Source organism: Tenrec ecaudatus, chromosome 7 (genome assembly GCF_050624435.1).
Source record: "Tenrec ecaudatus isolate mTenEca1 chromosome 7, mTenEca1.hap1, whole genome shotgun sequence".
Lineage (NCBI taxonomy): Eukaryota > Metazoa > Chordata > Mammalia > Afrosoricida > Tenrecidae > Tenrec > Tenrec ecaudatus.
Genome location: NC_134536.1, coordinates 2222621 through 2248510, shown reverse-complemented (window position 1 = coordinate 2248510; position 25890 = coordinate 2222621). Strand labels below are relative to the sequence as shown.

The following is a 25890-nucleotide window of genomic DNA, read 5'->3' as shown; positions in this document are numbered from 1 at the left end:
CCTCCCCAGCACTCCTCAACCTGGGGCCCCGCCCCCTGGCGTGTATTATCTACGCGTCCGAGCCCCGCCCACACGCTGCTTCAGAGCGTCTAGCCCCACCCTCCTGAGCGATGCCACCACGTTGCCTCGTTGCGGTAACCGAGTGATACTTCCCTCAGGCCTAACAACTGGCATATAACGTCCAGCACCTCAGAACCCGTCCACACGGTACTCTAGGTGCCGAGGCCCCGCCCATTATGCCGCGAGAACCGCGCTCACAGGTCCCCAGCGGCGTCAAGACCAAAGCCTCAGCGATGCCGGGAGTCCCTAAAGTACGATTCCCGCTCACCAGCGAGGAAGCCCTACCTATAAGTCGCCCATTGGCCTATCATGTTGCTCTCGGCGTCGAGGCCCCGCCCCCTGCGAGGTGCGTCACACAGGCCCGGGCCCCGCCCACACGTCGCCGCGCGGGGCTGAGGGTTGGCCCAACAATGCTTTCGGTGCCGAGGCCCCGCCCCCTGTGCGGCGCTTGCCCCACGCGCGGGCCCCGCCCACACGCCGCCACGCGTCGCCCTCTGCGCCGCAGCCCCGCCTCCGCGTCGCCCCCTCCTGCTGGTCCCGCCCCCCGCCGCCCGGCGAGGCCGCGAGGCCTCCGCGCGCCTTCGGCCGTTGGCGGGGTTTGGCGGTTGTCTTGGAGAAGCAAGATGGCGGCCACGGCGACTGCGGTGGTGGCGGAGGAGGACACGGAGCTGCGGGACCTGCTGGTGCAGACGCTGGAGAACAGCGGCGTGCTCAATCGGATCAAGGTGCGGCGGGGAGCCGAGCGGGGCCGGGTGTCGGGGGGCTGGCCCTGCACCCCGCTCCGGGGTCCGCCGTTTGCTGCTCTGGGCCCCGGGGGTGGACTCGGCGATCTGGGGCCCCAGGACAGTCTCAGCCCTGCCGGCCGAGTGACCCCTTAGAGACCTCATGCCCAACGGAAGGGAGCCCCACCGGCCCTGCGCTCTTCTCACACTCGTTCCCGAAGCCACCTTGTCAGTCCGTCCGTCCGTCCCGTCGGGCGTCTTCCTCGCCGACCCCCGTCCACCGAGCACGATGCCTTTCCCCAGGGACTGGTCCCACCTGAGTGCATGTCCACAGTCGTGAGGTGAAGTCTCGCAGCCTTGACTGCTTGTTCCAGGAGAGACGTGTGTTCCACTTTGGAGTCAGGGTCCGACTGCCACATGCAGGTGACGTCACTGAAACTACCGGCCTTGAGTCAGGTGCACTTAGTCCCCAAAGGGACATCCTGGGTGGGGACCCCTCAAAAGAGGTCTCGTGCTGCAGGTTTGCCCAAGTCTCTTGACCGCTTCCTCCGCGAGTATTGATTGTGGATCCGAGCAAGTCCTCGACAACTTCTTGACGTTGAGTCGTACATAACTCGTACTCAAGGCTGCCGCCCTTGATCTTCGTCAGCAAGTGCTTCAGGCCTCCTCACTTTGGTCTGCCTGTCACAGGTGCTTGATAAGTATTCCTGCAATCCCGATGCTATGTGTTCCATATAGTCCAGGACTTCTGACTCGTTGCTCGGGCATGTGGATTGAATAAACATGAGGCTACCACCACAGCTTTCCCTACTTTCAACCACACAGTACTCCCTGGCTCTGTTCACATGACTGCCTCTGGGCTCATGTACAGGTTCCTCGGGGCACAAAGAAGTGTTCTGAAATAACCGTTCTTTGAGAGTATCTATCCGCAGTTGGTTGTGATCCACCTACTTGAATGCCTTTGCATAGTCAACAGGTTATAGGTGAACATTTTTGGTATTCTGTGCTTTCAGCCCAGATCCATCTCACGTCAGCAGTGATCTAGTATCGGAATCTGTTTCTGGCATCTCCCTGTTGATGTACTACTGTAACCACTGGCATGCAACCTTAGTGATTTTGTTTGGTAATTTCCATGTCCTGTTGGGTCGCCCTTCTTTAGAATGGGCACAACTATGGATCTCTTACAGGCAGTTGTCCAGTAACTGTGTCTTCCAGAATTCTTGACATAGGGGAGTGCTTCCAGTGCCTCATCAGCTGGTTGGAACATCTCAATTGGCATTCTGTCACTTATTCGAGCCTTATTCTTGCTAATCCCTTCAGTGCAGCTTGGAATTAGCCTTCCGAACCATTGAATCTTGAGCAAACGTTATCTCCTGAAATGGTTGAACATCGACCAGATTTTTGGCACGATGACTGTGTGCTCCTTCCATCCTCTTTAATTTCTGTTTCCTGCATCATTCGTTATCTTGTCCACACGGACCTTCAGTAGCGCAGCTTGAAGCTTCATCTTTTTTCTTTAATTCTTTTTTCTTTGTGATGGTTCAATGTCTTTACTTCTAAAGTATACATTGGACTCACTATCTATTAACATCAAAAGGGCCTACCTAAAATGGAATCATTCTTTTTAAAAATCCAGAGGTTCCAAAGTGACATGAAATTAAACTGTATAATGCAATGCAAAGTGTAATGAAATGCTTTTAGAAAGCAAAATGAAAGAAAGACGTTAGCAGTTGGGAGATTGTTAGCTTGAGGTCCATGTCTTCTGAGGCATTGTGGCCAAGTGCCAGTGGGAAGGGGAGAGGCCCCGGCCGTCCTTGGGACAGGGGCAGGGGACTCAGTCAGATGGAAGAGGCGGCTGTGGGGATTCCAGACTTTGTAAGGTAACAAGAGGCAAAGTTCTTCTGGGTCCTTGGTGCACAGATTAACGTCTTCGTTAAGGACCCCGGGCCATGGAGAGGAGGGCACAGTGCTGCATTTAGTTAAAAACTAGGATACTAGAGGTCCCCCTGGTTCCCGGGTGGCATACACGGTCATGATGGATGAACTGAAGAGTTGGCGGCTCAGACCCACGCAGTGGTGCAGCAGAAGAAAGAGTTGGTCATTGCTTCCACACCGCACACAGCTAAGAGCCCCGTGGAGGAGCTCTGCTCTGTCTGCCGGGAGTCAGGCCTGACCAGATGGCAGCAGGTGTGGCCAGTGTGTTACTGGGCTTCCTGAGCAGGGCCCAGGCCATTCGGCCATAGTGGTGGCTTCCTTCATCCACAGGCCAAGTGTATCATCCACGCCTGCTATTGACAGCCCAGGGCCCCTGCCCCATCCCCAAGCCCTAGGCACTCGGCTCATAGGGCCTCAGGGGGACCCCACGCTCTGGCCTTGGATGTGGCTGGTGTTACCTGCACAAGAACCTTGGAGCCCAGGCTAGCATTCTTTAATTCTCAGCTTGAGACATGGTCTGGTGTGCTAACCCGGTTGTTAGCACATTCCATCACCACACTCCGTCTGCTGCTGCTCCCCACCTCGTAGGCTGCAGTTCCTCATGCTCTAGTGCATGCTTCAGAGTCTCGGCTGCCATCCTTTCTGTTTGGCTTGGCGTTTATTTCTTCCGTGGGAGAAAGATAGGCAGTCGGAGCCCATCAGGTTTACAGCCTTGGGAACCCAGAGGGTCACGGTAATTGAGAGTCGACACATTAAAATGAGTCTGCGTTTCTGGTTTTTGCCCTTTTTTGAATGCTGTACTCTGTGTTTGAGGAGTGGTACGGCCAGAAGATGGGGCATCTGAGGTGATGCTGGAGGTTGAGTAGCACACTATGCACCGAGAGGTCCGCTGGTGGCCATGGGGCCTTGGCGCTGTGGCCAGGGAGCCCCCCAGCAGCCATCTGGCAGTCCAGCTCATGGGAGCCTGCCTGGCTGCCCATCAGCCTGTGCCCCTTAGAGGCACATATAGGGGAGTCGCACTGCTAACTGGGGGTGAGTAGACCAGTGTGCCATGCACGCACCCCTGAGGACGGACAGACTTGGTGTGCACATGGGCTGGGGTCAGACACTGTGCACTCGCTGGGAGATATCAAAGAGTGACGACCTTTGACCGGCAAGTTGAACCTCACAGCAACTTAAAAGCCGGTGACCAAGAGGCAGCTACAACGGGCAAGGTGAGCTTGTTGCCTCTCTAACCCAGGGTCAGCTGACTTTCTGATCTCTCCCTTGCCTTTCCCAGCAAGCCCTGCTGCCCCACTCATGTTGTTCATGTCAGTGTGGTGCCTCTTGAAGAGGGTGTCCTGGGACCTAGTGTCAGGGTCACCCGCACCTTGGGAATGTCGTTTTCATTGAGAGCTCAGTCAAACACACACCAGACTTTTCAGGGGGTCGGACATAGGTAGTGGAAAGCTCTGGGTGTATTAGGAATTGTCTGTGTGCTTCCTGCCGTGAAAATGATGTTCAAATAACGATGGTCTCGTACCTTTCTTCCCCTAAGGCCGAAGTCCGAGCAGCTGTGTTTCTAGCCCTGGAGGAGCAGGAAAAAGTAGAGGTATGACCTTTCCCCTTTCCACATTTCTAGTTAGCCAAGGCAAGTCTGGAATGCTGAGGGTACTGTTGTGAGGGGTGTGGAGCTGGGTGTGACCCTGGCAGCCCCGTGTACCTTAGGAGAGTGACGCCTGGCCCTGCGCCTGCGTGCTGGTCTGGCCCATGGGGCTTCAGTCTTTGTTCCTCATCTGTCTCAGTCTTGACGCTGCACTGACACCTGCCCATCATGGCCACCCTGCTGCTCTTTGAAGCGCTGGTGATGTAGCTTCCAGCAGCAGTGTGCCAGCCACCATAGTAGGACAGACTGGAGACCGCACATGTGAGTCTTTATGCGTGTGTGTTGTGTGTTTGGGAGCAGTCACCCTGATGATCTTGAGCACACCGGTCCTCCCCCTGAGCTCGAGCAGCTCTTGGTGACCTTTATCAGCCCCAGTGAGAAGCCTCGGGCTTTCCAAGTCATCTGTCCCTGTCAGGTGTCTGAGTGTCACATCAGATTGGATCTCTGCTCCACTTTCTCATGCTGAGCCGAGCGACTTCTTCCCCAGACAAAGTTGTCACTCTGCTGCCCTCCAGGCTTGATGGCGTCCTGAAATCCGCCCTCCATAGGGGCCTCACTGGCTTTTTCTGGTGCGCAGCTGACCTCGTCCCTCTGCTCCCCGTAACTGTCAGCCAGCAGCCTTCCAAAGAGCTTTGATTTCTTACACCACAGCTGTTGGCGGTCTAGTCGCCTACAAGAAAGGGAACTCATTTGAGATGTACAGTTTGTCAAACTTGACATTTGTATGCAACTATGAACTGATAGCCAGAGCCTGGCAGTGTGGCCCAGAACCGTGGCCCTGGCGGCCAAACCCAGCACAGTGGAGCTGGCAGCCTGGCCCAGGACAGCAGACTTGGCAGCACGGCTCAGGACAGGACAGCGCCTTTGCAGGCCGGGCAACGCGAGCCCCGAGCAGAGCTGTGCAAATGGGGTGACACGGTGCAGGCTCCTCTGTGAGGTGGGGCGCACTTGCAGCCCCTGCACACGGAAGTGCCTGCCCCTGCTCTGTGCCATCATCTGCTTAGCTCCTCCTTGCCGAGGGACACGTAGGCTCCACCGGTTTTTACTGCTACAGCTAGCCGTTGCTCGGGCCATTCCTGTACACGTTTGTTGTGGAATCTGCCTTCTTTTCTCTTGGGGGAGAGAATCCGTACCTGGAGATTGGCTGACTCATGTGGAAGTGTAGCTTAAGAACTTGTGAGCTTCCTGAGTGGACGGCAGGTCAGATGCGTGCTGGCGTCTCTGGGCGACTGAGCTTACATTCCTAAGGATGGCTTCCTGGTGCTGTTGGGTAAATGTCACACTCTTAGCTTCAGGGCTGGCAGTTCAAGCCCATCAGCCACTCCTCTGGAGAAAGATGAGGCTTTCTGCTCTTACAAAGATAGACAAAACCAGGGAAAGCCTCTCTGGACGGACGGCGTCACCAAAGCTGGCATTTGACTCTGGAGGGAGTGGGTTTCAAGTGTAAAATAGGAGCCCCAGTAGCACTTTGGTTAACTGCCCAGCCGCTAACCACAAGGTCTGCTTCTGTAAAGATGCTCATCTCGAAAACCCTGTGGGACAGTTGTAGCCTGCCCTCCAGGGTCTCGGAGTCCGAGTCAACTCAAGGGCAATGGGTGAATAATTAATGATCTTGATCACGCTTCCTAGAGATGGATGTGTGTATGCATATGTATGTGTGAACACGTGTGTCTGCGAACTAGGGTGCACCTGACCTAAGCCATGGCATTTTCAGCCCCCTCATATGCATGTGAAAGTTGGACATTGAATAAGAAGGACTGAATAAGAATCGATACGTGTGAATTGTGGTGCTGGAGAAGACTATCGAAAGTACCAGGGACTGTTAAGAGGCCAAACTGATGTGTCTTGGAAGAAGTAAGGCCAGAGTACTCTGTAGATGCCAGGATGGCGAGACATCATCTTACACACTACAGCTTGTCAGGAGAGCCCCTGGAGAAGGACAGACATGAGGCCTGTGTTGTCTCATGGAGCCCTGGTGGCGTAGGGGTTCCGAGTTGTAAGGTCTGCGTTCTGTAAAGTCTGCGTTCTGTAAGGTCTACAGTTCAAAACCACCATCCACTCTGCGGGAGGAAGGCAGGGCTTTCTACACGTGTAAACAGTTACAGCCTTGGAAACTCGGGCATCACCGTCCACTGAAGGCAGTGCGGACGCTTTTGTCTTGTTCATGTCGAGGTTTCAGGGGTGAAAGGTCGATAAGCAGACGAGTGCTCTGCACACATTTCTACTAGTCTGACTATCGGTGGTGTCTTTGGTAGGTGCCTGGCGGCCCTGGGGGAGAGACATTGGGCTGCTAACTACAGAGTCGGCAGGTGGGAGCTCCCGGTCTTCTTTGGGAGCAGGCCCCACTGCCTGTCCTCGTGAAGCTGGGCCGTCTCGGAAAGCCCGTGTCAGCGTTGGTGTGGGCCAGGCTCCGTCTCGGAGGACATGCTTGATGTGATACTGCCACTGGCTTTCCTCTGTGCCTTGTGCCCTTGGTATCGTGTTTAACAAAGTCACAATAATTTGACATTTTCCTGATGTTTTAATTTTGAGAAATTATCGGATAGCATGACATTTCTGTGGTAATCAGCAGCTTTAACCAGCCTATGAATGATAATGGGTTGTTTACGTTTTTTCCATAAAATGAACTTGATCCAACATCTTGTAGTTGTTTTTACGATAAATACATGACACTTAAAATGTTATGTTCTTTTAACAGAACAAAGCTCCTTTAGTCAACGAGAGCCTGAAGAAGTTTTTAAACACGAAAGACGGTACGATCTTCCTCTTGTCTTTTTTTTACCTGTCTGCGTTTTTAAATCCTGACCCAGTTTTGGAGAAATGGAGTGTTCCAGGTGACTGTTATGTCTGCAGGGCTGTATGGCTTGTTGGGTGGAACATTAGGCCCTGGACCTGAGACCTCTTGGCTGAGGGGGTACTACTGGGGTGATGTTACAGACCAGGCTGGGGCTAAGGGTACCGCTGGGGTGATGTTGCAGACCAGGCTGGGGCTGAGGGTACTGCTGGGGCGAGGTTACAGACCAGGCTGGGGCTGAGGTTACTGCTGGGGCGAGGTTACAGACCAGGCTGGGGCTGAGGGTACTGCTGGGGCGAGGTTACAGACCAGGCTGGGGCTGAGGGTACTGCTGGAGCCGTGTTACAGACCAGGCTGGGAAGTAGAGTACTCCTGGGGTGATGTTACAGACGAGGCTAGGAAGTAAAGTAATGCTGGGGCCATGTTACAGACCAGGCTGGGAAGGAGGTATTTTCGTTGTTGGACCTATCAGCTCACAGAGAGGGCCTTATGGTTTAAGAATAAGCTCTGAGCGTTCTTGGACCCCTTGTGAGGATCCGTGGGCTCAGCCACATTTCTCCTATGGCCTTGGCAGGTATGCTGGTGGCCAGTCTGGTTGCAGAATTTCTTCAGTTTTTCAACTTGGACTTGACCCTGGCTGTTTTCCAACCTGAAGCTAGCACGGTAAGAACCAGGTCTGTCCTGGATGGCGTACCTCTCTCTCTCTGGCATGGACAGGTCTCCCGAGGCCCTCTAGGCAGTTTCTTGCACGTTGGTGGTATCCGGGGGCTGGTGGGCGGACATTAGGTGCAGGTTCTTTGGTCAGGAGTCCTCTGGCCTCTGTTGGTGAAGCGGACGTACAGGTCCTGCCCCAGAGTGCTTGTCCTCCTCCCTCATGGACTCTGCAGTGACAATCCCGGGAGAGCTGCTTTGCTGGGTAGCCCCCCCGACCCCCCCACACACAGGACCAGGGTGTGGCCCGGTCCCTAGGGCTCTGCGGGGAGCCTGTCAGGACGCTGGAGAGCTGGTCAGGCCCTGGAAGAAGCAGTGGGGACCCTGACCCAGGGCAGAGGCCAACTTTGGGCCGATAGTCCCGCCACAGCCGGCTTTGGGTAACCCTCAATGGGTGTGCCACAGTGATAGTCACATCAGTGACCCCTCACTGTCTGGTTTTATATTTAGGATGGGTGGGGTTGGGGTGGCAACAATCCTCCCTTTCCCTGGAAGGCTGATTTTTATCTAATGGCCCCATCTTGAACCCAACCACGTGGCTAGGTGCGCCTCAGAAAGACGACCCTTTCATTCAGAGTGCTCTAGTGGGGGAAGGAGCCCCCAGACCCGTCTGTTGAGCCTTAAGCAGACAGACAATCATCTGGACAGAGGAGCTCGCTCCACGAGGTTGTCAGGGCCTCGGAGGGTTCACAGCCTGAGGACAGACAGCAAACAACCATGGAGTCGGGGTTGGCTACAGTTGGGGTTGCAGAGTAGAGCTGAAGGGCACAGGTGGGGCGGGGTCGGTGCTGCAGGTTAGGAAAGCCTACCAACTGGGCACAGGCCCCTCTGACCCCTTCCATCCCCCCACCCCCCCATGTTTCCATCCCTGGGGCCGGGGCCGGCAGGGAGGTGCTGTCATCCATTGCAGAAGCAGTTCCCTTGCAGAGCCCACCCACTGGGTAGTCTTGGGGACCTGCATGGTACCTGAACCTCCCTGTGGAGTACAGGGCCCCACTGTGAACCCCGGGGCCTTCCACAAACCACATACCCAGAATTTATTTCTCGTCCGGGAGGCCTCTGTCAAGCATGTGTCACCTGGCATTTCTCTTCCAGTTCCAGGGGCTTGAAGGCCGGGAGACTTTGGCCCGCGATTTGGGCATCATTGAGGCGGAAGGCACCGTGGGCAGCCCGCTGTTACTGGAAGTGGTCAGGTGCTGCCAGCAGCGGAAGAAAGGGCCACCCAGTGGGGAGGTAAGGCGGCGGCCCTGGCCTTGGTGCAGAGCCCTGCTAGGCTTCCGTGCCAAGGGCCTATGGTGGAAAAACAGAGCTGCCCATCTCAGGCTCACTGGGTGCAAGTTGACTGGAATTGTGTGGGGTGGGGTGGAGGGTTTGGGGGGTGGAGCCTGCTGGGCCCTCACTGCTGGGTAGGCTCTGCATCCCTCCGTGGTGACCGCAGAAGGGAGCAAGGGTGGGTGTGAGACTGGATGAGGTGAGCCCCTGGGTGCCTGGCTGGTGGGGCGCAGGAGCGCATGCAGGCTGCAGAGGTCAGTGCTCCGTGTAGAAACACTCGCCTGATTGTTCATTTTGCTTCAGCATAGTCAGGGTTGCTTTATAGGTGAGTTCGTTTTTGTGGATTGTAGTCAGGTGCCTTCAAGTCGGTTCTGATCCATAATGACCCTGTGCCCCTTAGAAAGAAACACTGCCCGGTCCTGCCATGTCCCACACTTGTTCCTATGCCTGAGCCCAAGGTTGCAGCCACTGTGTCTGTCCATTTCATCGAGGGCCTTTCTCTTTTCACCCTGGACTTGACCAAGTACGGTGCCCTTCCCCAGGATCACAAATCCAAAGTACGTGACAAGAAGTCACACCATCCTAGCTTCTAAGGAATACTTGGGCCATACTTCTTCCCAGACAGATGGGTCTGTCCTTTGAGCAGTCCGTGGTACTCTGCATGTGCGTGGATGGAGCTGAGTCAGGTGCTAGCCTCCTGACTCCAGCTGTGTCCCTGCACTGAGATGATGGTGATGACCCCTGGCTGTTGTCTCATGGTGCAGGTGACCCCAGAGTCTCCTTACGTCCGGGCCCAACTTAACCCTTTCCCAGAATCCCCACTTTTGCAGAAACCCCTGGCACCTGTTTGTCCTCCGGGGTGCCAGGTACCCTGTGCGTCCTTCCGACTGTTCCCAGGCCTGAGCCATGGCTGCAGCCCCTGTGTCCGTCCACCTGCTGAGGGTCCTCGGCCTCACCAAGCAGTGTCACTCTCTAGAGACGGGTGCGGCTGGGTTACTCCTTAGAAGTAGGATGTTGGAACTGTGTCTCAGAGTGCTGGTGGGCATGTCGCTCCTGGGGTGGGGGTTGGGGAGGCCGGGTCCGAGTACTTGGACTCCTCGTGAAACATGAAGCCACACAAGACGGACACAAGGCCCCACTGACCCATGTCTCTTCCTCATGTTTGGACTGCGGCTTCTCTTTCTGAGGCCCTGTGTGTGCCGCTGTCTCTCTGTGGGGATACCGTCCTGGCAGAAGCTCTGCTCTCCCGCACCCTCCTCTGCAGGGAGGGCCCTGCAGTGGACCTGGCATGTACTTTGCTCTGTCTTCCAATGGTCACGGCAGGGTTCCCCACTTGAGGCTGTCAGTGGACCCCATTGTTGTCCTGTGGCTTGGTTCTGCACGTGGGGGCCACCAGTTCAAAGAGGATGTGTGCCTCCCTCCCTCCAACCTGCGTTCCTACCAGAGAAGGAGCTCCCTCACGGAAGCTCTGGCCCAGCTGCACGTCCGGCCGGCCGGCCACCTGCTGCTGCATGGAGGAACAGCGTCGTAGGTGCCCCCAAGCCAGAGGGGGAGGCACGGTGGTACGTCCTGGACCCTCTGCCCCTGCTGTTTCTGCTTCACCATGGCCGAGTTGGCTTTAGCGCACCCCTTTCTGCCACACTGCATTGTGCTCGCCGAACCTGCAGGGACCAAGAGGCAGGTGTGCAAACAGAACCAGGGCACGCTGCATGGTGTACAGTCAGGAAAGGTGTGCGTCACGGTTGTATCCTCTCACCTGACTGACTTTGATGGAGACGCTGGACTCCATGAAGCGTGGCCTCAGGGTGGGAGGGAGGGAGGCTTGGTGACAGACTGTGCCACATGCAGGTGACAGACACAGCCTGGCTGCTGAAAGTGAGGAGGGGCTGAAGCACCTGATGGAGATCAGGACGCAGCCTTCAGTGTGTAAATCTGCACACCTGGACCGGTAGGTGACATTGTCATCAGTGCAGAAAAGGCTGTCCTGCTCGGATCCACAGTCAGTGCTCCCGGGAGCAGCAGTCGAGATCGAAGGACGCACTGCAGTGGGTGAGGCTGCCGCACAGACCTCTTCAGAGTGACTGAGCACTCAGGCACGCCGGGCCCAGGGCACGGTGCTTTTGACCGCCCAGTGTACGTGTGAGCGTTGAGCGTGGTATAAAGAAGACTGAAGCAGGATTGAGGCGTCTGGATTGTGGTGCTGCTGCCTAAGGATATTGAAAGGACCGCCAAACGACAAGCAACATCTTTTGGAAGAAAAAGCTGCCAGGATGCTCGTTAGAGGCAAGGATTGCGAGACTGTCGCTTTGTTGCCATCTGTTTTGTTTCTGTCTGATGTACTTTGTCGGGAGAGGCCCATCCCTGGAGCAGGGCCTCGTGCTTGGTAAAGTGGAGGGACAACGGACAAGAGGAAGGCCCTCGATGAGCTGGATGGACACCGTGGCTGCCGCTGTGGGTTTCAACAGGAGCAGTGGTGCGGATGGCTTCACTCTGTTGTGAGCGGGGACTGACTTGACTCCTAACAACAACACAGCTCCCTGCTCAGGCCCCTGTGCAAACCCCCGTCTGTGTGACCCCCACAGGAGGGCCCACGGGCGGCCCTGGCCTTCCTGCCCTGCCTCCCCTGAATGTGGAACCTGGTGGTTGCAGAGTTCTTGAACTTTGTCTTTTCATTTTCGGGCCCCATTTGACCCCCCTGCCCTTCGCCAGCGTGAGATGGAGATCTGACCACCGGCTTCTTCCTTTGCGTGCTCCCCAGGTGCTTTGTTTTGCTCCTCTCGTCTGCTCTGCCTTGTCTCTGCACGTGGGGACCCTTCTGCTGGGTTCCGAGCTTACGGCGGACACATGCAGCCATCTCCCTTTTGTGTCTGACCTAGTGATTTCCAGAGAGCTTTGCTCAGGGTCGGTGGGCAGGCCCTGGAGACTTGTGTGCAGAGAGGGAAGGGTCGGTTGATGAGCTGTGGAGACATTTGGAGTACAGAGAAAGTGAGACCATAGACCCTCGTGGATAGGACTGCCAGCAGAAGCCCAGGCAGAAAGGGACAGAGACCGAAGCCGTGGTCGCCATGTTCACTGACCCAGCGCCCCCTTGAGAGGGTCACACGGGCTACGGTCCTCCAGCCAGGCCTCTAGGTAGGTCCCAGCCCCCGGCTTTTCCGTAGTAGCCGAGGGCTTAACCATCAGCGCCACCCAGAGACTCACTTGTCTAGACCAATCAGCTTCCAGTCTTAAGCAGACCCAACCTTCGCTGGGAACAAGCTGTGCTGTGGGCATGGAGGCAGGTGGGGCAGGTAGGGATTTTCCCACTGTGGGATGTGGGCCCAGGGAGATGACCCTGGGGGTTATGAGGGGCCTCCTGCTGCTTAATGAAGTGGAGTTGGGTGCGACCCCACGCAGGCAGGCAGGGGCGGAGGAGCGTGGGACCCTGCAGATAGAGGACATGTGGGAGGGGCCCTGGAGGGCAGGCGGGGCCTACTGAGTGCTGACTGTTAGCATCTTAGGAGGCAGGTCGTTAGAATCTGTTTCGTGGTGGTGGTTCCTGCTAAGGAGGGGGAAACCCAAAAAGGATATGAATTAGGTGCAAATGAGAGTCTGACATTGCGTGGTCTTTAAGTCTTACATTTGTTGCGTCCTTTAAACTGTTTCCATGTTTGTGGCTTATTTTAGGGTGCACTGGACCTATCTGATGTACATTCCCCACCAAAATCGCCCGAGGGCAAGACGAGCTCGCACACGATTCCAAGTAAGGTGAGTCTGCCTGTAGGCTCCCTCCGACCCGGGGCAGCTCTGGTTCCGAAGCACAGTGTGTCATCCTGAGCTCACGGACAGGGGTCCCCTGCCTAGACAGTCTACTCACAGGGAACGCTTCTTCCTCTCCCAGGGGGCGTGACAGACACATCCTAGCAGAGAATATGGGGTTCCAGGCTATAAAATTGTTGTGTTGAAAAACTGTTTTCAACAAATGTTCCGTTTTGGAACCTTAATCCTGATGGTTTCTGTTAGTGAGCGAATCTGGTGGGTTTATAAGGAAGTCTGTGGATGTTGGTTACATGCGTATTTGTTTTTATGCTCTTTCATGAGTTGATTCCAGGGATGGGGTATGTGGGGCAAAACTGAGTTGAACCCTGAGATTTAAAATCAAAGCTCTAGTAGTGGTGACGGGAATAGATCAGAAGCTAGATGGAGGTCCGGGGATGTGCCAGCCCTGAGGCCGGACTAGCCTGGACAGCAGGACAGGCCAGTGCCCATCACACGCAGGATGTGTTCAGATTTGAGATGTCTGCTCTGTGAGAAGACGGTGTCCCTAGAGCATCCCCAGGAACGAGGCGTTCTCTTGGGTCCACCCTGGTGGGACTTGACAAGGCCAGTGGTCACTCGACGAGGCCACTCCTTCCTGCTCAGGCGTCGGGACGCAGGCCTCTCAAACGGAGACCCTTCTGGGGTAACCAGAGCAATGGGCACATTGGAGCCCACCGGGGCCACCCTCAGAGGCCTCAGGCCAGCCTCTCCAGGCAGGACGCTTGCCCCTGGTTGAAGAGACGCTCCTGCCTGGGAGGCTGGGCCAGCGTAGGGAGCAGGGCTGTGACCACGGCTGAAAAAGGCCACGGGCCCAGGGCGTCTTGCCAGATGCACTTTTGTTGACGTGGCGGCTGTCGAGGGAATAAGCTGCTGCGGAGCACCTGCAGAGGGGGCAGGTGCAGTTGCACGCATGTTCTCTGTTTAGTGTGTGTGTGTGTATTTGTTGGGGGGGGGCAGATGAGCAATGTTCACGTCCTCCACGTGGTATTTCTCTGATTCAGTATGGATGTGTGTCCAGATTCGTACTCTACAGTTCTCTCTTCATTGTTGCTGATTATGACAGGGGCCCTGTTGTCAGTCAGTCAGTCCGCACGTGCCATGTACCCACGGATAGCGAGGGACAACTTCTGGGTGTGTGCTGCCTCTAGGCGACACCCTCAGTGCCGTTGTTTCTGGTGAACCTCCATTTGGGGCCCCACTGGTTCCATGCTGGGCTGTGATCCCCTAGTCAGCAGCTAGGAAGAGCAGCAGCTCTGCAGGAGCAAGACAGGCTTCCCGCTCCCATGGACAGTCACGGCCTCGGAGACCCACACAGGGCACCCTGTGAATGGGCAGAGAGGGTGTGCATGAGCCCTCTGGGTCCTGGTGGCGCAGTGGTTAGCACATGGTTGCTTCATTGAAAGATGAGGCGTGGCTTCTGGCCAGGTGTACGGCCTGGGAGGCCCTCGTTGTCTCTGGGGCACTGGACATGGTTGGACTGGAAGACCAACCGTGGGGGGTCCTGGGGCCAGCAGGGGGAGTCTTGAAGTTGACGTTTCTGGACGTTTTAGAGATAAAAACGTAATTTCTTTTGTCCTAAACGCTCTCAGCTTGGGTTTTTGCACGATCTCTTCCACCTCTTGATCTCTTTTCAGTGGGTGGAGCTCTGAGCACTAGGTGCCTGGTCTGAGCCGACAGGAGGAGGAGGGTGGGCCTCCTGGAGAGGGTCGGCCCAAGCTCTGGGACTCCGCTGGGTGCTCTTGCCCGGCAGAAAGCTCAGGCCAGGGCAGTAGGCAAAGCCTGGTCTATCCAGACTGCCTCTGCGCTCTAGTTGTGCCTGCACATGGTAGACACTGAGCACTGTGGCAAATGCCTGCCTGTGACCAAGCCACTGCTGGGAACCGTGGTGAAGCGCGAGGAATAGAGCTGAGGAAGCAAGGACAGAGATTAGGCCCAGAGGACAGGCTCGGTTCTCCTGTTTAAGAGCCTTTGTGATAGGCACTCCTGTTAATTTCCTTAAGAGTCAGTGAACTGTTTCAGCTGTCGGCTCGGTGGTAAATTGTCCTTTTATTCTCGTGCTCAGATACCGAGGTATAAAGGACAAGGTAAAGCGAAGAGAAGCGGGGACAAGTCTGGTGAAAAGGTAACGTGCACGAGGGCGCAGGGCTGGCCTCGCGCTCCCTCGGGGCTGACAGGGCGGGCGGCCACCGCACTGCCTGCAGGCACCCTCCAGTCTGCAACGGGCACCGTGTCAGGTAACGGGGTGGTGGCCCGAGCAAACGGAAGTCGATGCTCCCGCCCCGTCTTGGTCCAGGATGTGCCTGAGTCAGTGCTGCCACTTGTCCCTGAAGAGTGCCTGGCTGTGTGGGCAATTAAAAACAACGTGCAACTTTTTATCTGGGCATGCGAGATGGCCCCCCGGCCCCTCGGATCAGCTCCAGTTGAGGTGCTGCAGACCAAGCGCAGTCTCCTCCCCGCCCTGCTCTCTGGGCCAGGCTGGCCCCAGTGCAGCGGGCTGGCCACAGTCCCTCCAGGTGCAGCTCGCAGAGCTCTCACGCGCCTCCTGCCTCCTGCCCTCTCCAGCTCCACGTGTACGTGTCCCCCTCCCAGTGCTGCGAGGTTCATGCGTCACATGCCGACTTCACCTGCAGGCATTTCCCCTTGCTGGAAATGGAAGGGTCTGTCAAAACAACACTTGCTAAGTGATCTGGAAAGACTCCTGGTGGCCTAGTGGGTTGTGCACGGGGTTGCTAACTGCAAGGTCAGCTGTTCAAACCCACCAGTTGCACCTTTGAAGAGAGATGAGGCTGTCTTCTCCGCGTAAAGACGGGTAGGCTTGGAACCCCCGTGGGGCAGTTCTATTGCATCCTTCCGGGTGGACAGCAGTGGCTCTGGTGTACGAGTGGGTGTTTGTACCGCGGAGACCGTTCCTCAGTAAAGGAGAAGTTGGGGGAAACTTACTGGGCACCCAGGTGTTCTGGAGACTATGCTGACCAGTGAGGGCGCCGTGCTGCGTGCTGGGCCGGCCGGTGGTCCAGGTGGCACACACCACAGCAGACGTAAAGAGGAAGGGCACCCACAGACCTCGATTTACACCCTGGGCTTTGTGTTTTAAGTGAAAAGGGCCTTGTTTTCCCAATCTTCGGGGCCCAGGCTTTAAAATCAGGTCAGGCGAGCTGCAGCAATTGGCGTGTGTTCAGGACACAGAAGATGACGAAGCAGTCCCCTCCCCTCCCCTCCTCCGTGCACTCCCGGGTGCTGGTAGGGCCCATCGAGGCCCGGGGCTCTGGGGCCTGGTCGGTGGCCCGGCCCCTTCTGCCTGGTTGCTGTAGCTGAGCTGTGGACCCTTCCTCTTCCTCCTCGCTGGGTCTGTTGCACCTAGGCTGCTGAGGCCCGAGGCTCCCGGTGGCCAAGCCACTGCCAACACTGCCGTGGCAGGACTCATGGTTGCCCTTATGGACGGTGCTCCCCAGGCTAAGCATGTGCCTACCCTGCACAGCCACACGGGCAGCGCTTGCCTGTTGACCGGCGGTCTGGAGCACCCAGTGCTGGGGTGGGCTGCCCAAGGAGCCGCGTCCAGGGCTCGTTCAGGGAGCCGGCCAGACGAGGCGCTTCAGCATTCCTGGAGATTTCCTCTGAGCCTTTCCTTCAGCTTTCCACGTGCCCTTGAAGCCCTTCCGTCTCAGAGATAGAGCAGCCATGTGGAGGACACTGGTGGCTGAAACACTTAGCACGTTTTTACCGAAACCGTGTGAGCCTGCCACGTTTCTGTACCAGCAGCTCCTCCCCCAAAGGTGGTCTCATAAGTGGCTCTGCCGTTCCCGCACCAGGTGCTGGGCAGAAAAAAGCAGGACAGGCGGGCGGACGAAGGTTCTCATAGACAGGAGGCCTGCGTTCCATGGGAGACACAGCAATGGAGGATTTCACGCGAACTTCAGTGTGTGAGACCGGGACTTCTGGCTGCCTGCTGTTGCTGGGGGTCACAGCGGGGTTGGGGTGGTGGAGAGGAGGAGCCCTTCCTTAGAGCTTTACCTGCAGAGCGTGTGAGCCCGGTGGTGCTGCCCGGCCTGGGCCATGCCTCCCAGTGTTTCTACCAGGATGCTTCCAAAGGATGCTTTCTTGTTTCAGAGCAGGCCAGTGATGGTCACGGTGGGTCTGTCTGTGGGGCTTCTCAGGCCAAAGCTCTTTTTGTGTCTCTCCAGGCCCCTCAGGTTTACACATGAGACCAGCGTTAGCACACACACACGCTGCACTCGCTGCAGGAATGGCCCCCATGCAGCCCTGCAGGCTCTGTGAGCCTCTTGGTTCCTGCCCAGCCTCGCCGCTGTGCCTGAACCCAGTGTTGCAGCCCCTGCGTCCCCACACCTCAGTGCAGGGCCTCCTTTTGTGCTGACCTTGTGCTTTACCAAGCCTGTTGTCCTTCCCCAGGGGCTGGAGGCAGAGCTTGGTGGTGTGTTGTATGTGTGTGTGTGGTGGGACTACCTCTGTGAATTAGAAGGCATTCCCACGTCTCAGGTGGTACACACGGGACTGCTAACTACACGGTCCCCAGTTCAAAAGCACCAGGTGTTTCTTGGGAGAACGATGAGGCCTTTGGGCCCTGCGGAGAATACAGTCTGAGGAACCCACGGGGCACTTTCCAGCCTGCCCTGTCAGCCGGAGAGCAGCGAGTGTTTTGGATCAAGAGAAGGCTTTGTGATTTCGCGTTTTCGGCACACTCCTGGCTGTTCAACAGTATTTGCCTTTGTGAGTTAGCCTGACCCTGAGTCTCCCTGAGACGCGGGGCAGCAGGTCTGACCTCGGGTCATCGCCGCCCAGTCTGTCCTGAGACAGAGGCTCACCACAACCAAACATGCAGCGACTGGGGTGGTGCCGGTGATTTACAACAGCGTTTATACGTGGGCAACTTCTCTGTGTGTGAAAATAGTCGGAAAACCTCGAGGAAGTGGGGGTGGGGTGACAGAAACCCCACACACCACCTAGAAGGGCAGCCGCCTGGGCGCATTTCCCAGGTGTCTGGGCAGCCTGTGCTGGTCCACGTGGGGCGCTGCAGTGTTCGCCTGCAGTTTCTGCGTTCACCCCTTGCTATTGCAAAGGCTCCCTGGTGTAGCGTGCTCTAACTCACCCCAGTGTGGTCTCTCTGTCCATAGTATGGGGACTGACGGGCACAGTGTACCTGCCCTGCTGCATCCTGGCCTTGAACTCTGTCCCTCCTTCCGTACCCTCCTCGCCACTTTCTTTGAAAAACGTGGAGCTGGCGGGCTGTAGCAGCAGGCCCGTGTGTGGTTGGTGCGGGCTGCAATGTGAACTACCTTTCAGGTTCCTTGGCGTCAGTTGAGCAGAGCCCTGGGGGAGTCATGGCTGCCACTTGCAAGGTCGGCAGTTTGAAACCACCCACTGCTCCGTGGGAGAAAGGCGGGATTTTTACTCCCATCAACAGTTGTGTCCTTGGGGACTCACAGGGTCAGTCCCACCCTGCCCCATAGACCCACCGACGTCCAGTGTGGACCAGGTGGCGGTGTGTTTGTGTAAGCCGGGAGTCCTCTGCAGGATCTGAGTCGCTTAGCAAACTGCCTGTGTCACCTTCTCTTTCAACCTCTGCCGCGTCATGTGATTCAGCCTCATCCGAGAATGTGCACGCGAGGGGCTCAGCCCCGGGAGTGGACTGACTTGGGGACTCTGGGCCCTGCCCCTGCCCTGGCCAGCGAGTGCGGCAGGGGACTCACACCCCAGTTCCCCTCCTCAGAAACCTGCCCGCTCCCAGCCCCTGCTTTTGAGGACTGACTGGGAGGGCACAGCATGGGTATTGGGGTTGCAGGGAATGCAGGCGACCCTCACGGCCCTCCTCGGGTGGATCACTGGCCGTGGTGCTCCTGTCAGAGGGGCGGGAAAGCGGCCCAGCAGTGCTCGCGGTTCAGCTGGAAAGACGTTGGTCTGAGACTAAGCCTGTGGACATTTAAGTAAGGCTGAGGTGGGTGGAGTTCTCTGGCACGTCTCCTGCCTGGGAGCCTGTGACATGGGAAACCTGCACAGTCCTGGTGCCTGGGAGGCCAGGAAAGGGACAGTGCGCACAAGAATCCCTGGTTGTCACTTTTGGCTCCTTGATCTGAGTCCTGACCTCTTGTTAGCCGGGCCCCTCCCGTGTGTGCGCGCGCAAGGCCCTGGGCAGCAGCAGCCTGTCTGTAAGGGTGGGGGTGGGCCTGGGGGGCGAGGCGGGCAGTTGGCTACGCAGGGACAGGTACATGTGGCCGTGCAGAGAGATGGTGGCAAAGAAGCGTGGGTTTGGGCAGGAGCCATGTCGCCTGGGCCCCTCATGTGTCCCCTGTGTGATGGCCCCTGCTTGAGGGGGCACATTGCGTGTGCACACAGGTAAGAGAATGTGCACGGAGAGGCCGTCTGAGCACACGCTTCCTCTCACCGCTTTCTAGAAGTCCAGTGAGGCCAGCCAGAGAGACTCGAGCGTCTCCTCCTCGGAGCCCAGGAGCCGGAGCAGCCGCCACGCACTCCCTCCCCTGAGCAGCTCGCCAGCAGACGGTGCTGACAAGGCCGGGCCCTGCCCCGAGGAAGACGATGTGGACGGGGACTCCTTCTTTGACGACCCCATCCCGAAGCCAGAAAAAACATATGGTTGGTGAGTGAGCCTCCTGTGAACTGACGGCATTTAAGAACATAATTTCTTAGTGTTTCGTTTTCTGTTTTTGAAACTGTGAAGCCTGTAGACTGTCCTTTGCATCATATAAGCCTTTTATTTCATAAGAGAGACCCAGGGTAAGATCCCAGTCATTCCAGGAAGTCGCCTCCGTGTCTGCTCTGGTGGCAGGTTGCTGTGGTGACGTGCCATGCCACTGCCACCCCTAGTGCCAGGGTAGCTGTGGGCATGAGCTCAGCAGAGCTTCCAGACTGGGCGAGACCTGGAAGAAAGCCCTGCCACCCCATCTCTGAATCAGTCCAGGGCAGCCCTGTGGGTCTCATCAGGAGCCTGTTCTTAGGGGTCAGCTGCTTGGTGGGGGGAGGGCCCTGGAGACGAGACGGGCATGGTGCCCGTAGACCTGGCCTCAGCATGCCCGCCATCTCGAGTGCATGGCAGCACGAGGACTGGAGCCTGGCGCGCCTGCCCGAGGAGGCTGCGCTCTCACTCTTGTTTCCAACTCTTCATTTCTGTGCATTGGGGGAGGTTCACAGAGCAGACCCTTGGTTTTCCATTTAACAGTCTGTCCCACTCCCTCCCTGTTCCCACCCGTCTATCCTTCCTAACCCTCTGGACTTTGTCCTGGGGTAGATGCCGCCCTTTTGGTCTCAAACAGAAGTTTTTCCTAAGGTGTTTGTGCCTCACGAGTGTTAGGGTTCCCCTGCAGACCTGCCTGCCACCCTGGGGGACAATGCAGCCCTGGGGTGGGGTCATTTCAAGACAGTAGGTGTGACGAAGGGACGTGGTTGGAGGGTCCCCCAGCCTCCCTCTGGCGAGGGACCTTGACCTCGGCTGTGGTCCTTTTGGAGTAGTCGGGAGTGCCCTCTGATCCCCGTGTCCTGTGAGCCGATCTCGCATGCAGGCACGGCCTTTAGCCCACGGACTCGGTGCTCAGGAGCTGACGTTCCTGTGGACAGGCTGTTACTGTCATGGGGTGCTGCGGAGCCATCTCCAAATCACAGCGGCCCGGTGCCCGAGGGAGCAGAACCCGCCCAGGGGCACCCTTATCTATCGCCGTGCCTGGGCTCGTCGCTGCGGCCCCTGTCAGCCCGTCTTGGCTCGGGACCTCCCTCTATCTGCTGACCTTCTCCAGGGACAGGTCCTCCTCACATGACCAAGTACGTGAGACCACGTCTCGCCACCCTGGATTCTGAAGAGCTTTCTCTTGGATGGGGTGTCCCTTCTGCCCATCTGTGCCCCGCCGGTGATCTCGGCAGCCCCAGAATCCAGGTGCATGGCATCCGTGGTTCCCAGGCTCCCAACTGTCGGCTTTGATGTGTGTACCAGGCGAGTAAGAATGCCACAGCTGGGCCACGCACACCCAGGTCCTCACAGCCCTCACAGACTCCAGAGAGGTCTGTACCGCAACGCAGGTTGCTCCGTGTGCTGTGTCGTCTTGACAGGAAGGATGAGGTCAGGAGGGTTGTAGGTGTACGAGACGCGCCCTTTCGACGCATCTCCATGTGCTCAGCAGGAACCACAGGAGCTGTGGACACGTGCCGTCTCCTTTGATGCTGGCTCTCATCCAGTTCACGAGACAGACGCATTCTCGCCTCCACATTCTCCATGTGGTACCCTTGTCGCCACGGATGGGTGTCAGTTTGATGGGAACGTCAACAGAGTATTAATCCCAGTGAAGAGGTTTCATTCATGAAAGCCGAGAAAGGTCAAGAAGCTCTTAGAGAGCAAACATCGAATGTAAAGGTGGTACAGTGGGGATGCCCACACTGCCCACCAAGTGACCCTCACGATCCCGGGAATGTAGTATCTCAAAAGCTGTATAATGCCATGTAGCACACCCTTTACGTAAACTTGTGGTGTCATTTAAAGGAAATAGGTTGCTTGTAAGGACCATGTGTGGTTTTGTCCGTGTGTCAATCTGACGCGTGTCCGTCGAGGTTGGTGTAGGAGAAGCATCTGTAAGCGTGGAGGAAGAGAAACATCACAGGAAGAAGGGAGACACAACCCGGGTCGTAGGGCCACAGAGGCCGCTACTGAGATGAAGACTTGGACGGGAAGCAGAGCGAGGCGAGGGGAGCCTCCAAGGGAACAGGCCAACCTGACCTCAGGCCTGCTGGGCCTGGACAGAGAGAGAGCTGGGCAGAACTGCAGGATGGGCAGGGGCACTGGTGGGAGGGAGGAAGAGGGCCTGGGGCTGCGCAGGCTCACCGCTGCCCTTCTCTGTTAGGAGACGTGAACCCGGCAAACAGGTGGGCAGCCTGGCCTCGCTCTCGGACGCACCGCCCGTGAAGGGTGGGCTCAGCTCCCTGGCGGGAGCCCCCTCATTAAAAGATGCAGAAAGTGAGTGTGGGGAAGCTGTTGGGGTCCGTCAGCCCCAGGGGGCGGGGGCGGTGCGTGGTGCTGGGGACAGAGACGAGGCCCAGAAAAGAGCCCGCCAAGGTCCCCAGAAAAGCCGTGGCTGGGCCTGCCTGGATGCAGCCTGCAGTGTGTGCATGTGGCCGTGTGGTTGGAGTGGGGGTGTGGGGTGCGATACGATGATAGGTGGTACATGTGGGGTGGTATGTGTGGGGGTACGGTGTGGCCTGCAGCCGCTGTGGGTCTCCAAGAGGGAGGTGACCGAGCTTGTGTCATGTGGTGGCTCAGCCTCCTGCTGCAAGGACCCCGGGCACTGGGCAGGCCCCAGGAGGCCTACGTCCACTGAGTGCCCCTGTTTCCTATCCCAGGTAAACGGGCACAGGTGGGCTTGAAAGACCTGAAGCTGGTCAGCGACAGGATGGGCTCACTTGGCCTAGGTAACGACACTCCCCCGACCCCCTCCCCCCGGGTGAAGACAAAGGGGTGGGCTCAGCCTGCACCTGGTGGCATGCGGAGAGTGTACGCGTCTAGGGTTGCAGGTCCCTGGGGGCGTGAGGAGGGAGGGTGCACACGTGTCCCGGCCCAGGGTGACCAAGCTGTGGGTGCTGTGTTGAACACAAGGCACTCACTCACCGCTTGTCCTGTGCTAAACCAGTCACTCCCCCTCAGCCCAGGCCTGCCGTCCTCTCTGGGGACATGAGTGTGGGCTGGCCCTGTGTCTCCCATTCCCAGCCAGGTTCCACCTCCCAGCTGGCAGTGGGGACCCGGGCCTGCGCCTGGGATTGCGAGCATCCTCACTGCCGCCTCTCAGCAGCCATGTGCCTGGCCCTACTCTTGTCTCCCACCCACGTTGGGCTGGAAGCCTGGCCTTGACCTATAGGAGGCCCTGAATGACCTGCTTCTGCCCGGCACCCACCTGCTTATGGTGTACTGGGCCTGTCACTGCATCTGCCCGTAGCTCCGTGCCCACCTCCCTGTGGCTGTACCTCATCTGCCCCCGTCACCTCATCTGCCTGGCTTCCTGCTCCCTCCCAGAGGTTGCTCCCAGCACCTGGCACCTAGGGGTCCCTCCCGTGCAGACTGATGAAAGCCATGGTTACTGTGGGAGTTTATATCACTGCCCATCCAGAACCTGGGTCCCCTCAGTGTACTGACCAGAGCCAGCCCAGCCCTGTGCTCTGAGCTTCTGCCTCTGGGGGACTGAGACTCTCACACTAACCTCAGTCAGTGGTCCTCACTCAGCCTCACACCTCATCATCCTGTGGTGATGACTCCAGGTAACCAGCTGTGCCTCCCACAGGAGGGCACGAGGGCGATCTGATGCAAGCCAGCTGGACACCTGGCACTCAGCATCCGCCCGCTCGACCTTGGGTGGAAGCAGGCGATAGCTGTTCACCTCTTCGGCAGGCAGTTTTGTTCTGTGCAACAGGGATGCTTTCTGGTCTGGCGGTTCAAGGACAGTTTAGACTTGAGGTTTTCCTGAGGACGCAGCCTAGTCTAGTCCAGCGTGCTCCCTGAAAGCAGTGCGTGTCTGAGCAGTGCAGGACCTATGCTTGCGTAACTAAGGCGTGTTGGTGACCTTCGCAGGGACGAGAGATGATGAGGACTACCTGGATGATTTTAACAGGTAAGCTCAGGGAAAGGGTGGTGGGGGCTGTGGAGGCCCCTGGACACGGGAGGAGAAGCTGGCCGGCACCCAGGGCTGCAGTACCTGGAGGGGAACCACGGGTCCATGGTCCAGAAGGAGTTCCTTGACTTGGGAGTGTGCTTTGAAGTTGAGAAACTTGTTCATAGAAATTTGAGGAGTGGAACTTCAAATTGTTACTGGAAACCAGATGTGGATTAGACACACGGAGACTGGAGGAAGCCCCCAATCTATTGCCTAGGAACAGTGTTTGTGCTATGAGCCAGAGTCCCCAGCTGTAGCTCACAAGTCTTGTCTGTCTCGAGGGCCGTTCCTGCTGGGGATTGAGGTGTCTGCAGGAACTGGCCTGCAGGCGAGCACCTGGAGGGCACAGTTAGGGAGGCCGGGTGGGGGATGGCGGGGCATAGACCATGAGTGCGTGTCCTTCCTTCTGCCCGTGTCAGCAGCAGCCACCGCTCGGAGAAGAGTGAGATGAGCATCGGGGAAGAGATAGAGGAAGACCTGTCGGTGGACGTGGACGACGGGGACACCAGTGACAAGGTGTGGGGCTAGGGAGTTAGGCAGCCAAGAGGGCAGCAGGTTTGGGGCAGATGACAGTGTGGGGGGTATCCTGAGCTTGGTGTACTACCCAGGGCTGTGTCTGCCTGCTCCCTGGACTTTGTCTCTGGTCGATGGCTCTCTGACGTGCCAATACAGCACTGCCTCCCCCAGGTGGCTTGTCACCTGAGTGTCCATCTTTCCTCGCTGATGTTGTTGCCAGAGGCCCCACTGTGGCCTGGCCTCATTGTCACATGAGCCTCAGAGCTGCAGTGGACATGGGGCTGTGAGCTGGGGTCTGGGGGTATGCAGCAGAGGGGCTGCCCCAGGGCCCAGCCTACGGGTGCTTCGGCTACATGGGGTGGGGGCTGCTCCCCAGTCCCTGCTACCTGGACGGTGGGCCTATGTGTTCACAGGTCCCCACTGGCTCCGGGGGCCCCAGTCACAGTGGGCTCACCCCGCCCCCCCAGCTCCTAAGGGAGCCAGGCTTGGGTCTCTTGTGCTGTCTGCATGCCTGGTCAGGTGGGAGAAACGGGAGGCCAGCATGGACCAGGCAGAGTGGGTACCTTGTGTCTGAAGACCCAGCAGACACTGGCCAGTGTCGTTGAAGGCAGGAGCGGTGTGGGGAGCCTAGAGAGCCAGGTGGACCAGGTGTCCAGTGGAGGGGCAGTGTTGCTGGGACCCCTCGAGAGCCCTTGGAGGAGAAGTGGGGGTGGGGGTGAAGTACCTGGGGGCTGGGGGTTGCTTCCAGAGGCCAGGCCTCTCAGAGCAGCTAGGCCACTGCAAATACACTTGGAGATGCTGGTGAAGCCTCCGCCACACCATCTCTGTCCCTGCTTTCGCCCCGCAGCTCGACGACCTCACGCAGGACCTCACTGTCTCCCAGCTCAGCGACGTGGCTGACTACCTGGAAGATGTGGCCTAGCCAGGACACCCGCTGCCACCGCTCCTTCTGTGAAACGGACAAAGCCCTGTCGGCCTTGCTTCCTGCCCAGTCAGTCACCGGCTGAAGGTCTGCCCTCTGTGGTGCCTTGCGTTTCAAAAGACTGGAGATATTTTCAAAAATTAACTTTTCACCTCTAAACCAGGCCCTTGGTTTGAGCGCGTGTTTGGAAGAATTAATATTCTTACCTGGGGTGACCCACACGTGTCTCTGTGGTGATGGATATCTGAGCTCAAGTTCACCACAGGAGCTGAGCCGCCGGAGAGCGGATCCTGAGCCCGACGGACGGTGAGGGGCCTGCACGGGAGGTCACCTGACTGTGCACAGGTGTGCAGGAATGAGCCCGGACACTGGCCCCTGGCCTGGTGGTGTACTTGCTGTGGGTGGTGCTGGGCTGTGATGAGGGTGGGGAAGACTGGCCACCATGGAGGTGACAGACCTCTGTTGCTGCTGCTTCACTGAGCTGCTCCTCAGGAACTGGTCCACGAGTGCTGTCCTTGCACCTGCTATGGACTGCTGTGTCCGAGCTGACACCTTCCTCACATGGGCCTGTTAGCCCCGAGCAACGCGGTAACTGCAGACCCCCTGCGATGACATCCCGTAGCAGTGATCTGTGGCCATGGGCAGCTGGACAGGATGGGAGCAGCCCCGCCTGGGAGGCTGTGCAGACCCAAGGTTGGGAGGAGCCGCCTGCCATGGTTGGGTCCGATTCGTGCAGGTTGACATCTGAATTAAATGATGCCCCAACCAGGCCTCCTCTATCCTCGCTCTGGAGGCAAGAGGGGTCAGTGCTGTTGGAACCTGAAGTGTCAAGAGTACAATTAAAGACCCTGTGCCATCACTAG

General features: G+C 57.6%; 1 protein-coding gene across 3 annotated transcripts; it reads left to right on the top strand.

Moving 5' to 3' along the window:
- The first annotated feature begins 579 nt into the window (after positions 1-579).
- On the top strand, positions 580-25889 carry CEP43 (centrosomal protein 43). 3 transcript variants are annotated; one of them, XM_075554272.1, is made up of 13 exons: positions 580-785; positions 4255-4308; positions 7061-7115; positions 7731-7819; positions 8963-9100; positions 12806-12886; positions 15000-15059; positions 19345-19547; positions 21793-21905; positions 22289-22357; positions 23508-23547; positions 24012-24105; positions 24953-25889. In XM_075554272.1, exons 1-13 carry the CDS (start codon positions 684-686, stop codon positions 25025-25027), a joined length of 1173 nt encoding a protein of 390 aa, XP_075410387.1. In that variant the 5' UTR covers positions 580-683; the 3' UTR covers positions 25028-25889. The 3 variants fall into 3 exon arrangements, with proteins under 3 accessions (XP_075410387.1, XP_075410386.1, XP_075410388.1); XM_075554271.1 differs by having other exon boundaries at positions 24009-24105; XM_075554273.1 differs by lacking the exon at positions 15000-15059 and having other exon boundaries at positions 581-785; positions 24009-24105.
- Position 25890: the final 1 nt, after the last annotated feature.